General features: G+C 46.2%; 1 protein-coding gene across 1 annotated transcript; it reads right to left on the bottom strand.

Moving 5' to 3' along the window:
- Window positions 1-12,256: 12,256 nt before the first annotated feature.
- dusp26 (dual specificity phosphatase 26) lies at window positions 12,257-14,459 on the bottom strand. Its single transcript, XM_072709248.1, is given in 3 exon segments — window positions 12,257-12,973; window positions 12,976-13,057; window positions 13,060-14,459. Coding segments are annotated over 3 exon segments (1,758 nt in total). The 5' UTR covers window positions 14,188-14,459; the 3' UTR covers window positions 12,257-12,425.
- Window positions 14,460-15,035: the final 576 nt, after the last annotated feature.

Genomic DNA, 15,035 nt, shown 5'->3' with positions numbered 1-15,035 from the left:
GTTCAGTCTTTCAGGAGCCTTACTAAGCCGCCCTGAGCTAGTAACAAAACCCGAGGGCCGTAAATGCCTACGGTTCCTTCTAAACATTCCCCCACTTTCAGTTTCCACAAAGTAGGACCTTGGAGTGTGAGCTGGACCCACAACAGATCCATACAGTTTCTCTGCTGCCAGCCAGACCGTCTGCCCAGAGTGGAGCTTGGGAAGTGGACGACAGCCATGGTGAGAGTTGTAGTGCTGTGCTTGTTTCTGCCGTACCTGATGATCTTTTTGCCGGAACTCCTGAATGTCTGGCCACAGAGGGTCCAGGTTACCAGACATCTGGGGAAGGGTAATCGTCGGCCCATAAGCAATTGTGAGGGAGAGAAGCCGTGCTGCAGTGGTGTGGACCTGTAGACAAGCAGTGCTTTGCTATGATCTTTCTCTTTAGCCCACAGTTCTTTGACTGTACGCACCCCCCTCTCAGCCACCACATTTGCCTGAGGATAATGCGGGCTTGCTGTAGTGTGTCTGAAGTCCAAAACCCTGGCAAACTGACGAAAGACTTCTGACAGGAATTGAGGACCATTGTCCGAGACAACTTCCTCGGGAATACCATGACGTGCAAAAATGTCTTTGAGGGCGCTGATTGTGACCTCTGATGAAGTTGTTCTAAGGTGTGCCACCTCAATAAATCTGGAGAAATAATCGATAATGAGTAAGTAATTTTTCTTTTCCCACTCAAAAAGATCTATTCCAATCTTTTCCCATGGTCTTTTGGGGACTACGGTGGGCAGCAGTGGTTCACAGTGGGGCACCCTGTGTTCCTGACAAGTTGTGCACTGATCAACCATCTGGCGGATCTGTGATGAGAGGCCCGGCCACCATATGAAATGCTAGGCTCGGGTGCGGCATTTAGAAATGCCCTGGTGGCCCTCGTGAATCTTTTTGAGCATTTCATTTTGCAATGCTCCTGGAATCAGAATCCTGTCTCCTTTTAAGAGGAGGTCATTTGCCACTGTCAATTCTCCTCGGACATGCCAGAAGGGCAGGAGATCCTTTTTCACTGCATGTTTGTCAGGCCAGCCCGATAAACAGAATATCTTCAGTGACCTGCAGATTTCATCGTCGGCCCATAAGCAATTGTGAGGGAGAGAAGCCGTGCTGCAGTGGTGTGGACCTGTAGACAAGCAGTGCTTTGCTATGATCTTTCTCTTTAGCCCACAGTTCTTTGACTGTACGCACCCCCCTCTCAGCCTCCCCATTTGCCTGAGGATAATGCGGGCTTGCTGTAGTGTGTCTGAAGTCCAAAACCCTGGCAAACTGACGAAAGACTTCTGACAGGAATTGAGGACCATTGTCCGAGACAACTTCCTCGGGAATGGTTGGTGGTGCAGGAGGTAGTGCTACCGTTCGGCAACTGGAGGGTTGCAGGTTCGAGCCCCAGGTTCTCCTGACTCCATCGAAGTGTCCTTGAGCAAGACACTGAACCCCAAATTGCTCCCGGTGAGCTGGTTGGCGCCTTGCATGGCAGCCTCCGCCACCGGTGTGTGTGGATGGGTGAATGTGAGGCATGTATTGTAAAGTGCTTTGGTACTCGTAAGAGTAGTAAAAAGCGCTATATAAATGCAGTCCATTTACCATTCATCGGCTGCCTGGGCCTTGGCTATTTGTGTCAGACGAGTCTCTGTTGCTGGCAGGGAAGACACCATTGTGTCCACAAAGACCTGAGCCTCTTTTTCCAGCTGTTCATCTGCATGTGTCAGTCCCTCTCTGGTGGGGGCTCGGGAGAGCGTATCAGCTGTGATGAGGTTTTTTCCTGGAACATGCTGAATATCATAGCTGAATCTCAGGAGACGAAGGCGGAATCTAAGGATTCTCGGTGGCAAGTCATCAAGGCCTCTGGAACTGAGAAGAGGAATGAGAGGCTTGTGATCTGTGAGTATAGTAAAGTGTAGGCCCATTATGTATGTTGACAGTCTTTCACAGGCCCACGTGACCGCCAAAGCCTCCTTCTCAATTTGAGCATAGCGCTTTTCTGCATCGCTCAGACTTCTTGATATATACGTAACAGGCTTCCATGTACTATCCTGCTGTTTCTGTGTAAGCACTGCACCTAAGCCATATGAAGAAGCATCGGCTTCAACTCTAGTGTCTTTTTCAGGTGAGTATCGGGCCAGAATCTTGGGAGAACTCAAGTGTTCCTTAAGTCTGTGAAAGGACTGTTGTTGTGGCACGTCCCAACACCACTCATTTTCCTGTTTAAGTAGCTGTTTTAATGGTGCAGTGACAGTGGATAACTCTGGGAGGAATTTGGCCAAGAAGTTAGCCATGCCCAGCAGTCTGCGTACATCCGCAATACATGTTGGATCTGGCATCTGAAGAATGGCCTTGACTTTGGATGGATCGGCTTCTATGCCACTGTGGGTGATTTTGTGACCCACAAAGTGCAATGCTGACTTACTAAACTCACACATTGAGAGTTAACCCCTCAGACTGGAGCTAATGTAGAACTCGGTGTACACGCAAATCGTGTTCCTCCTTGTCCTGTCCAAAGACTAGAATGTCGTCCGCATGGCAAATCACCCCTTCCAGACCTTCCAGTAGTTGGGTCATGCGCCTTTGGAAGTGTTCTGGTGCAGACGCTATTCCAAATGGGACACGGTTGAAAAAGTATCTCCCAAATGGAGTGATGAAGGTGGTGAGAGGCTTTGAGTCTTCTGTGAGAGGGATCTGCCAAAAGCCTGCCTTTGCATCCAATTTAGAGAAGACTTGTGCATCTGAAAGCAGAGCCAATGACTGGTCTATAGCTGGAAGAATGTGTCGTTCCCTCTTGACCCACTTATTTAAGTTTGTGAGGTCAACACAAATACGTATTGCACCACTTTGGGGACCACTACCAACCCTGCACACCATTCGGTAGGCCTGTTCACCTTAGAAATGACGCCCATTCTCTCCATCCTGTTAAGCTCTTCTTTAACTTTTGCGGAGAGGGAGAGGTACTCGTCGGGGCGTGGACAGCGCATATGGTGTAGCGCCACTCACCAGCTCAATACGGTACGGCTCTCGTAACAGCCCCAGTCCCGTAAACACTGAAAGGTAGGCAGCTATGAAGTCACTTATTGGCTGTGTGATGGACTCAATCCTCTGCACCAGGTTCAGGGCTGTAATGGCTGGTAACCCTAGCAGTGGCTTAGAAAGTCCTGACACCACATATATTTCTTGGGTGGAGCTGCATCCCTTTGCTGTCAGTTCAGCCTGAAAACACCCTTTTACTTCCAGCAGATTTTGTCCAGGCCCATACAATATCTTATGTGCTGTACCAAGGGTTCCATGTCTTTTTATATCAAAAGTGCATTCTGGAATGGCTGTTGCTGCTGCTCCAGTGTCCAATTTAAAATGGATAACATCACCATTCACTTCCACAGATTCTATCCATTCCTGAACTGTGACTGAAGAAATTTCCCCTAAAAATACATAGTCTTCAGACGGGAAATCACACTGTTCCTGAGTTACTGTGTCCACCTTAAATGTGCGACATACCACAGCAAAATGACCTATTTTATGACACTTACGGTATTCGGCCTCTCTTGCTGGACAATCCTTCCAAGCATGTTTCCGCCCTGTGCCACATCTGCCACAATCCTTTTGAATCGTTGGCTTGTGTCTATTAGTCATTTTCTTGTCATTTCTGTTGTAATTATAAAACTGGGAGGATTTCTTCTGTACTAGTTTTCCTTTAATTGCATCCACATTTGTGTTAGCCCCCCCTCTTGTGTCCGGTCCGTGTAGTACTACCTGCTGTTTTTTAACTGTCTCGTTTTGTCGTATTTTATGGATTGCCGTGGCTAGCGTTAAATCCGGATCTAATTGCAGGCGCTCCGACAGTCTCTTATCCTTAATTCCAACCACTATACGGTCTCTGATCAGTTCTTCTTTTAATTCCCCGAAGTTACAGTGCTCAGCTAGTTTATGTACGGCAGTGATAAATGCCTCTGCAGTTTCCCTTCTTCCTGGCATCTCCTATTATACTGGGCTCTTTCGAATATGATGTTGTGCCTCCCCACACAATAGTTACTGAATGCTTCCACTACTTTGTCATACTTGCGCTTCTCGGCGTCCTGCAGCGGCAGCACTCCCAGTACATCGTCTGCGTCATCGCCCATAGTATAGAGGAGAGAATTCACTTGATAGTCTTCTTCTTTCCCGCTCAGACCCGAAGCCAGACGAAATCGTTCAAATCGTCGTATCCAACATGGCCATTCAGCCGGTTTGGAAAAATTGAAAGGCTCCGGAAGAGCCATTTGCACAGCTGCTAAAGCCATTTTTTTTTTTTTTCGCAAGCGCGAGTTTCATTAACGCTTGCACTGTATTTCAGAAAGAAAAAAGAAATCCCGCTTCTGACACCATGTAATGTTAGGCATATATGAGACACAGAGACCCGGTACTGCCAACATGCAGGTAACCATTTATTTTCCCGGTCAAACCCCTGACCCCTACAAAGCATCCTGGGAATTGTAGTACTCATCACTCATTACAAAGACCCCTTATGAAGAAAAACATGATGGAAACACGTTTTCCCTTGCCTGGACGTGGGTCACCGGGGCCCCCCCCTGGAGCCAGGCCTGGGGGTGGGGCTCGATGGCAAGTGCCTGGTGGCCAGGCCTATACCCATGGGGCCTGGTCGGGCACAGCCCGAACAAGGCACGTGGGTCCCCCCTCCAATGGGCTCACCACCCATGGGAGGGGCCATAGGGGTTGGGTGCGTTGTGAGCTGGGCAGTGGCCAAAGGCGTGGACCTTGGTGGTCCAATCCTCGGCTGCAGAAGCTAGCTCTTGGGACATGGAATGTCACATCTCTGATGGGGAAGGAGCCTGAGCTGGTGCGCGAGGTTGTGAAGTTCCGGCTAGACATAGTCCGGCTCACCTCGACGCACGGCTTGGGCTCTGGAACCAGTCTCCTCGAAGGGGGTTGGACCCTCTTCCACTCTGGGGTTGCCTGCGGGGTGAGGCGCCGAGCGGGGGTGGGCATACTTATTGCCCCCTGGCTGGGCGCCTGTACATTGGGGTTTACCGCAGTGGATGAGAGGGTAGCCTCCCTTCGCCTTCGGGTGGGGGGACGGGTTTTGACTGTTGTTTGCGCTTACTGTATGTGCCGAGCGGCAGTTCAGATTACCCACCCTTTTTAGAGTCCCTGGAAGGGGTGTTGGAGAGCACTCATTCTGGGGACTCTCTTGTTCTGCTGGGGGACTTCAATGCTCACGTAGGCAATGACAGTGAGACTTGGAGTGGCGTGATTGGGAGGAACGCCCCCCCCGATCTGAACCCGAGTGGTGTTCTGTTGTTGGACTTCTGTGCTCGTCATGGATTGTCTATAATGAACACCATGTTCAGGCATAAGGGTGTTCATATGTGCACCTGGCACCAGGACACCCTAGGCCGCAGTTCGATGATCAACTTTGTAGTCGTGTCATCGGACTTGCGGCTGCATGTCTTGGACACTCGGGTGAAGAGAGGGGCGGAGCTGTCAACTGATCACTACCTGGTGGTGGGTTGGCTCCTCTGTTGAATTCTTGGCAATATTTTATTTTGATTTTTCTTAATGAAGGCAAGCAATGAATGATGATCTGTCTCCACAGTAAATATATGAAGATAAATATACAGGAAACATACATTTTTCCAGGGCAAACACTAAAGCTAAACACTCCTCAATTTGACCATACCGACATTCTGATTCAGTTATTACCCTGGATGAATATGCAATAGGTTTCCAGTGCTCACCCTCAGCCTGAAGCAATGCTACTCCCAACCCATCTTTGGAGGCATCTGTTGAAACCTTGATCCTTTTGTCCGGATCAAGAAATGCAAGTATAGGTGAGGTAGTCGAAACAGTTTTCAGCTCTTGCCACTCCCACTCATGTGTGGCTTCCCACTCTAAATTATATGTCTTATTTTAAAGGTCTCCCTGCAGGGTGTTTTTTGCAGACAAATTAGGAATGAACTTCCCAAGGACTTTATCATCCCCATGATATGCAACACCCCAGCTTTGTCTGTTGGTCCAGTTAAATACCTTCAGCTGACAACTTGCATGAGTCAACATACACACAAACTCTTTCCAGACCTTCAGCAATGTGTCCCATTGCTCTGTGAAATATCTCAGAAGCAGACACAATCCCATAGGGTACATCCCAAATCATAAAGACAATATCTGCCAAAAGGTGTATTAAAAGTACAATGCGTGGTGCTCTGCTGTTCAAGTTGCAATTGCCAGAAACCCCCTGAAGCATCCAGCTTAGAAAAATACTTAGCACCTGACATTTCACTCATGATTTATTCACGTTTAGGTATCTGATAGTGATCATGGTTTATATTCTCATTCAAATCATTTGGATCGATAAATATTCTGAAAAAAACATTCTTTTTCTTCACGCACACCATGGAGTTCAACCAATGTGTCAGCTCCTCTGTCTTCTTGATGACACCCAATGCACTCATTCTTCCCAGTTCCTTTTTCAGACTGCCCCGCTGTTAGGGTCGGCGCCCATCCAACCTATGTGTCCCGTTTTCATCCTGTTCCTTCCTCTATCTTTTTTCTGACCATGTCCATCCCTTTATGACCACCATGTACCCATCCTCTGATGGCTACTTCCAGCAGGATAATGCACCATGTCACAAAGCTCGAATCATTTCAAATTGGTTTCTTGAACATGACAATGAGTTCACTGTACTAAAATGGCCCCCACAGTCACCAGATCTCAACCCAATAGAGCATCTTTGGGATGTGGTGGAACGGGAGCTTCGTGCCCTGGATGTGCATCCCACAAATCTCCGTCAACTGCAAGATGCTATCCTATCAATATGGGCCAACATTTCTAAAGAATGCTTTCAGCACCTTGTTGAATCAATGCCGTTCTGAAGGCGAAAGGGGGTCAAACACCGTATTAGTATGGTGTTCCTAATAATCCTTTAGGTGAGTGTATAACACCTGTGATGTCAAAAGAGCAAACAAGAGGCAGACCCCGTAGTGCAGGAGACAGGTTGTTTACTTCTATAACCAGGAATCACAGACGCCAAGTATGCAAGGCAAAATCGTGGTCTGGTCAGAAGCAGGGAGTCGTAAACCAGGGGGATCAGTCCAACGAGCAGGCACAGGCAGGGGCGTTGCTAGAGATTTTGGGCCCCATGAAAGCATATCATATTAGGCCCCCCAGTCCAAACCAATCCAGTTATTTTCCTAATTTTTTAGGGCCCCTGTCACTCAGATAGGGACAGGGAAATGCTCAGTATGGCACATAACTATGACAACAATACTTTGCAATGTCTGTTGCGTGCGATCTGCTTAAAAAAGCTGAGGCAATCAGTGGTTATCCCTGTTGCTGGTGTGTCCCGCCCCCGTGGGCGTGACAGAACCCCCCCCCCCCGATGGCCACCTCCTGCGGGCCGATCATGACGACGAGGACGACCTCGAGGCCGGGGAGCAGGTTTGGAAGGGTGAGCGCGGTGGAACTCATCGAGCATTGCAGGATCCAAGAATCCAAGATATCCTTGGCTGGCACCCAGGAGCGCTCTTCTGGGCTAAACCCCTCCCAATCCACCAAGTATTGCAGCGTCCCTGCTCGGCGGCAGGAGTCTAGGATGGCACTGATCTGAAAAACCTCCAAGCCATCCAGCAGGGTCTGAGGGGGCAGAACAGTACCGTCGGTTGACGAGTGAACCGTGCTGTACCGCACTAGTTTCAATAGAGACACATGAAATGTTGGACAGATACGGTAGATTGCAGGGAGCTGGAGATGGAAAGAGGTGGGTCCCACCTGCCATAGGATCTTGAAAGGTCCGATGTAGCGGGCTGACAATTTCTGACAGGCTTAGGTAGAGCTAAGTGCCTTGCTGATGATTTTAAGGTCCGCATTTATAAGTGATATTGGTCAATAGCTAGAGGGGAGTGCAGGATCTTTGTCAGGTTTGAGGAGCAGGTTAATGTCTGCACAATTCATATTTGGAGGGATGCTGCCAGTTTCTTAAATTTCTATAACCATTTTATGGAATAGTGGTGCTAGCAGAGGCCAAAATGTTTTGTAGAATTCTGCTGGAAATCCATCTGGAGCTGGGGCTTTCCATTGTAGTGCATCATGAAGTTCCACTATTGAGAGAGGTAACTCTAATGCCGTTATTTGTTCATTATTTAATTTTGGTAGGTCGATGTTGTTTAAGAACTCTTCGATTTCAGAATTGGTTGGATTAATATTAGGTGAGTATAATTTTTTATAGAAGTCCCTAAATATCCTATTTATCTCTCCTAGGCTATGAGTTGCCTTCCCATTGGGGTCTGTAACTGAAGAGATAGCTACTTTCTCTTTATTCTGTTTTAGTTGGTTTGCTAAAAGTTTACTTGATTTATTACTATGTTCAAAATTGTCCAAGCGTAATCTCTGTATGTAAAACTGAGTTTTTTTGTCTCTTAATTCTTGCAATTTAATTAAATTTTTTTCTCAGGTCATTGAGAAGGTGTTTTTCTTGGGAGGCAACATGTGCTGATTCCAAAGTTTAAATTTTCTGTTCTAGTTCTGTTTCGAGTGCTTTTTCTTTCTTCTTTTAATGTACTGAATATGAAATTATTCTGCCTCGTATTACAGCCTTTGCTGTCTCCCAGAGAATGCCCGCAGAGATACCTGGCAGGTCATTTGTTTCAATAAATGTTGTCCAATATTTTTTAATAACTTCTAGAAACTCTGAGTCCGTTAGTAATGATGTATTCAGTCTCCACCGTTTAAAAGGTGGTGCACTAACTTTTACAGTGACCGTCATAGTGACAGGTGCATGGTCACTGATTGTTATAGGGTGAATTTGTGTGTCACATATATCTTTCAGAACTGTATTGCTGGTAAGAAAAAAGTCTATCCGAGAGTAAGAATGATGGACTGGTGAGAAAAACGTGTATTCTCTGAGCGTGGTGTGAAAAGTACGCCATCCATCACATAGGCCGAAATCATTCATATATTGTTTTACTGTTTCAGATGACTGGCAAGTATGGTAACTAGCTGCTGTACTAATTCTGTACTAAGTTGAAGTCCCCTCCCAGTATAAGTTCTGTGTCTGAGTGTGATGATATTGCAGCAAAAAGGTGGTGGAAGAAGGAGGAGTCATCACTATTTGGACCGTATATATTGACAATACATATCTCTTTGTTATATGCTGAAATTTTAATAATTATGAATCTACCTTCTGGGTCTGCGATAGTGTCTTTACAGTTGAAACATATTCTTTTGTTGATTAAAATTGCTACACCTCTTTGCTTTGAATTATAACTAGCTAAGTATATGTGTGGAAATTCTGGTGAATTTAATGTACACTGTCCTGTTTTGGCTAAGTGAGTTTCCTGCAGTAGGACAATGTCTGCCTGTAATGTTGTTAGATATTCTAAGATTTTATGTCTCTTAGCAAATGAGCCAATACCACGCACGTTCCAAGTGACAAAGCGTAATGAGTTCATGCTGTCCTAACTTAGGCCCCCTGAGTACAATCTAATGTTAAAATGGACGGTTGTGTGTGTATGTGAATGACTGTGTGTATGAGTGTGAATGTGTCAGGATGAGTGTGTGTGCAAATGTCAATGTGTGAATGTCTCCATGTGTGCTATTAAGGTGAGGAGATCTGTCTGAGCTTGAGTGGGCATGTGTATATGTGAGTGTATGAATGCATACATGTATGATGTCGAGATGAGGGGGTGCGTGTATGCATGCGAGTGTGTGACTACCTACGTGTGGGTGTGGGTGTATAGTATCTAGTAGACTGCTTCCAGATAAAACATTTTTGAGCGTCAATATCGATATGCAACAATTACCATAACAACCAAAGTGACAATGATGGCCATAACAATAACAACAACAACTGCGACTGTAGTGAGACATTAAACAAGGGGGTTGAGGAACAGTAAGGGATATAAAGTGACCCAGCCTTAATAGTCCTTAGACAAAGCCGTCTAGTGTGCGGCGTGCGCTAAAAACCTGTATTAACTGCCAAACTTTAAAGTCAGTTTGTTAAATGCGTGTTACCTTAGTCGGAAGTGGTTTCAGTAGAGCCAAGCAGTGATCTTCTGGTCGTGAAATAGTTGTCCATACTTTGTATGTACTCTGTAGTTGTTCCATACTCTGACTACACGCTGTGTAAAGAAGTGCTTCCTTAAATCCAGTTTGAAATGTTCTCCGCTAATTTCCACCTATGTCCACGAGTTCTTGTATTTGAACTAATGCTGAAGTAACTATTCGGTTGAACAGCATCCAAACCTGTTAGAATCTTATAGACCAGGATCATGTCCCCCCTTAGTCTCCTTTGCTTGAGGCTGAACAGATTTAGCTCAAATAACCTTTCCTCGTATGACATTCCTCTAAGACCAGGAATCATTCTTGTGGCCCTACGCTGCACCTTTTCTAAGGCCACTATGTCCTTTTTAAGATATGGTGACCAAACCTGCACACAATATTCTAGGTGAGGTCTCACCAAGGAATTGTATAATCTTAGCATTACCTCCCTTGACTTAAACTCCACACACCTGGAGATATACCCCAACATCCTATTGGTCTTTTTTTATTGCTTCCCCGCACTGGCGAGAATGAGACATGGAAGCATCAACATACACACCAAGGTCTTTCTCATAATCAGCTACCTTTATTTCAGTAGGTCCCATAAAATACCTGTACTTTATATTTCGGCTCCCTACATGGAGTACCTTACATTTGTCTATGTTAAATTTCATCTGCCAGGTGTCAGCCCAGTCACTAATTAAATTAAGATGCTGAGCTGCTAGTTCAGTATCCGCTACACCACCCACCTTGGTGTCATCTGCAAATTTCACCAGTTTACTGTATATATTGGTGTCTATATCATTTATGTAAATTAGGAACAATAGTGGTCCTAAAATTGAACCCTGCGGTAGCCCACTATGAATGCAGGCCCACTGTGACATTGAGCCTCTTATAACTACTCGCTGCTTCCTATCTGGAACCAGTTTTCAATCCCTTAAGGTGAGAGGTCCAGTATGGTGGGTGACCCGCCCACCATGCAAGGGTTCGCCATTCACACCTAGGACAGCCACTGGGGTGGAGAGCATCTGCAGGGGAATCTTTAGTTGTTTGGCTAGAGTGAGATCCATAAAATTCCCTGCCGCCCCAGAATCTAGCAAAGCCCTGGTGGGGAAATGTTCCCCTCCTTAGGTGACGAATACAGGTACAGTGAATTGACTTTGAGACACGCCGACGAAAGCCGATAAACATACCTTGATGGCGTCTTCCGGGTGCAGGGGCCGTATGGGGCAGGTCTGCACGAGGTGTCCTGGTTCCCCGCAATACAAGCAGAGCCTGTTTGACGTGCAGTGGCGTCGATCCGCGGTGGTAAGCGGGGAACGTCCTAGCTGCATAGGCTCTGGGTCATCAGAGGCAGCAGCTCGGGCGGCGGAAGCAGCCTCTGTGTGGGCGCATCGGCGGCGGCACTCCCTCACCGCATTATCCAGAGTAACGTACAGCTGCACATAATCTTCAAATGACAGCGTCCCTCCACGGGAGGCCAGTTCGTCATGGATCTCGGGGTTTAATACACGGCGATACATGATCCGGAGACAGTCCGCCGGCCAATGCAGCCCGACAGCAATCGTCCGGAATTCCAGGGAAAATTCCGCAACCGATCGAGAGCCTTGTTTTAAATCAAACAGCCGCTCCCCCACACTACGTCCCATGGCCGGGTGATCGAAGATCTCCGTGAAAGCGTTTTGGAATTCCCGTGCGGTGTCTAGCCCTACTATTACCCTAGCATTGCCACCCATCTGTTATCTTGGGCGAGGCCGGTTGGGTCGGCGCCAACCCGTGTCCTAAATCAGCCTCCCTCAACCCTCAAACATTATTTTATCATCCAGTTTGTTTCCTTACCTCTTGGTTACCTTGTTAGGCTTCCTTATCCATGAAAAGATTTTAAAATTTTGTTTTAAAATTTTTGGTGTGGCCCTCTGAAGACGAGACGTATGATGTCAATAGAACGGCCCAGTCCAAAAAAAAAATGGTAAAATAAACCTCAGGAGAATTATACAAATAAATCAAAGGTTTATACTGTATGTTACCTGACTATTACTGAGGGGTATTAGAACACAACTGCCAAAAAAAAACAATTACAATTTTAATAATATTACTATCAATATTATTAATATTAGTAACATCTGTGGTGTTAGGGTCGGCTTTGACCCATATATATTTACTTCAAGAAGAAGGCAAAAAAAATATTTTTTTTCACAAAAGTTGAACTTTAATTCAAATCACAAAGACAAAGCCAAACAAGTAAGACAAAATAAAATACAAAATAAATTATAAAATGTAGATCAAACAAACAATCAAACCAATAGAATTAGTAGTACGGCACCTAAGGGTGGTAGCTCTCCAGCAGCAGGATTGGTACAGTATGTTTACACTATGTGCAAGTAGGACAGTAAGTGACATTTTTAGTGTGCTCTTTGCAAATATATTTCTGGCATTTGACACACATTGTATTGGTTTTTCTGTCCTTGCTGCTTGGGCAGACCTGACAACGCTTTCTTTTGGAATCCAGCGGCCTCTCTTGGTCTGTGGCTGCGGCAGGGCTGGCTGAGGAGGATGCTGGTGCTGAAGCTCTTAGTCTTCCTGCTGACGTGGATGGAGTGCTTGCCGAGGTCTGCAGCTGTCTGACCACAGCTGCAGCGGCTGGGTCTCGGGGGACCCGTTCCCTTTTTTCAATGTGTCCCTTTATAAGAGAATCCCCTAGTTCTTGGAGAAACATTCTTCGCCTTTGATTCTTGCTTGCATTCCACCCTTGGTGGATTTGGGTCCACAACACAAATGCGTTGTAGGCTGACACATCCAGGATATTGTAGAACAATACCACTGGCCATCTCCGGGTCATGTGCTGGCATGTATAGGTGGCAGTCAGCTTGTCCAGGTTGTCCACCCCTCCTTTGTTTTTATTGTAATCCAAAATAATGATGGTTTTTTCTCTTTTGCTGATGACACAGCAGTGTCCTTGTGGAGTGTGGACATGAGTATCACACTCCGTTTTTTTTTGTTTGACAATATGACACAATAGTGGTTGTGTCTGTAAAGGCAAATTTTGAAGACAGTGGTGCCCTGTTCTTCAAATTCACAATTTCAGCGGGCAGCTCAGGTTTATTTTTTTTGATAGTGCCCACCATGGTGAGCTTTCGCCTCAGAAGTTCCTGTCCAAGATCAAAACTTGTAAAAAAATTGTCACATGTAATATTGTGTCCGCGCAGTCCAGTTGTCAAGTCGAGGACTACACATCTTCCCTGGTTCCTCTCAGGGATGCCACTTTCAGGTTTTCCTGTGTAAATTTGCATGTTCCAAGCATAGCTTGTTCTTGCATCATAGGCTGCCCAGATTTTTATACTATATTTGGCTGGCTTATTGGGCATGTATTGCCGGAAAGGGCATCTTCCCCGGAAAGGCACAAGACGCTCGTCTATGGTAACCTCTGGCCCTGGATTGAACATCAAAGGCAGGCGCTGCACCCATCTCTCCCAGGCATCCCTTATGGGAGCAAGCTTGTCACGTCTTGCTCTCATGTCTCGGTTGTCAAACCTGAGGACTCTCGAGATCATGTGGAAGGTCTTCAGTGACATCGTGGCCCGAAAAATATTTCTACCTGTTGCTGTGTCCCAGAGACTGGCTGTGGCCTCATTGCTGGATCGGTATACTCCAGGAAGAAGAAGAATACCAATATAAGCATCCAGGAATTCTTCGTCAAAGTCAATCCATGTGTCTCCGTAGACTTTTTGTCCTTCTAGGTTTGTCATGTCAAGTATTATTTTTTTCAGCGATGATGGCATGAACTGTTCAAAACTTGTTTTGATGTCACTTATCCTTGTTATGGCGAACCTTGTGACCCCAGGAGTCATTTTGATGATATTTTCAGCAACTGCCCTGCCAGCAGTCTTGCGAGTCTCGTCAGGTGGTACTAACCTCCAGGAGATGCTGCCATTCTTGGACTGTAGTACTTCAGCTGGTGGGGAAACAGCTTCAGAGGTGATCTCCTCCTCAGACTCTGTGTCTGTGTCTTCTGACTGACACTCCACAATGTCTTCCTCCTCTGACTCCACCTCATCAGTGTCACTGTGCCACTCTGTAACTTCTCCTTCAGCTAGGATATGATCCATAGCTTGGAGTGCTGTGAATTTGGCCATTTTTACCTCTGCAAATTACAGATGCTTTCTCTCCAGTCACAATCACCAAACTGAACTTGTCTGGGCCAGTTTTGGCAGGGCTGTCTCTGTTTTTTTACTCAGGGGAGGTGTGAAGAGATAATCCCCTGACTACAGCTCAGGGGATGGGAGAGGCCTGCTGCCTGACAGAGTTGTGTGGGGCCAGAGTGAGCTGAGAGTGTGTTTATGACTTCAGTTTGGCCAGTATTTATTGTTTTATGATCTTTTATTGTACACTGGGTCGTGGCCGACCCGTTAACACCACAGGCAGTGAATTTTTGATTAGTGAAATTAAAATGTATTTTTTTTATTATATATATATTTTTTTGTTTAAATGGAAGTTTCAGAAAAAATGAAAAAGCCTTGATGCAGTAAACAAAATGTATGCATTTAAAACTTGAAAACGGGTTAGTACTGACCCTAGGGTAATAGTAGGGCTAGGAGAGGGCTTTCATCGGTCCATAATTCCGTGGCCCAATCGCGTGCCCTCCCGGTCAGCAATGATATGACAAAACGTATGTGAGCGGAATCATCAACAAAGCGCTCGGGATGTTCATCAGTATATAGCTCGCACTGCATAAGAAATGCCCGGCATTGGTCAGGATTACCATCATATTTTTCGGGCATCGCTACTGGTACCGGCACAGAACACCTCGGAGGTGAAGCAGGCAGCCTGGTTTGGGAAGCTTTAGCTTCAATCATCTGGGTAACAAGGGTGGTGAGCTGGTCTACCTGCTGTTGTAGCTGGTGCGTCTCCGTGGGGTCCATCTTCTCTAGGCGAAGTATTCTGTGACGTCGAAAGACCAAACAAGAGGCAGACCCCATAGTGC

The sequence above is a fragment of the Paramormyrops kingsleyae genome, chromosome 2, assembly GCF_048594095.1.
Source record: "Paramormyrops kingsleyae isolate MSU_618 chromosome 2, PKINGS_0.4, whole genome shotgun sequence".
Lineage (NCBI taxonomy): Eukaryota > Metazoa > Chordata > Actinopteri > Osteoglossiformes > Mormyridae > Paramormyrops > Paramormyrops kingsleyae.
The sequence above is the reverse complement of the archived record's forward strand: the minus strand, read 5'-3'. Positions and strand labels throughout refer to the sequence as shown.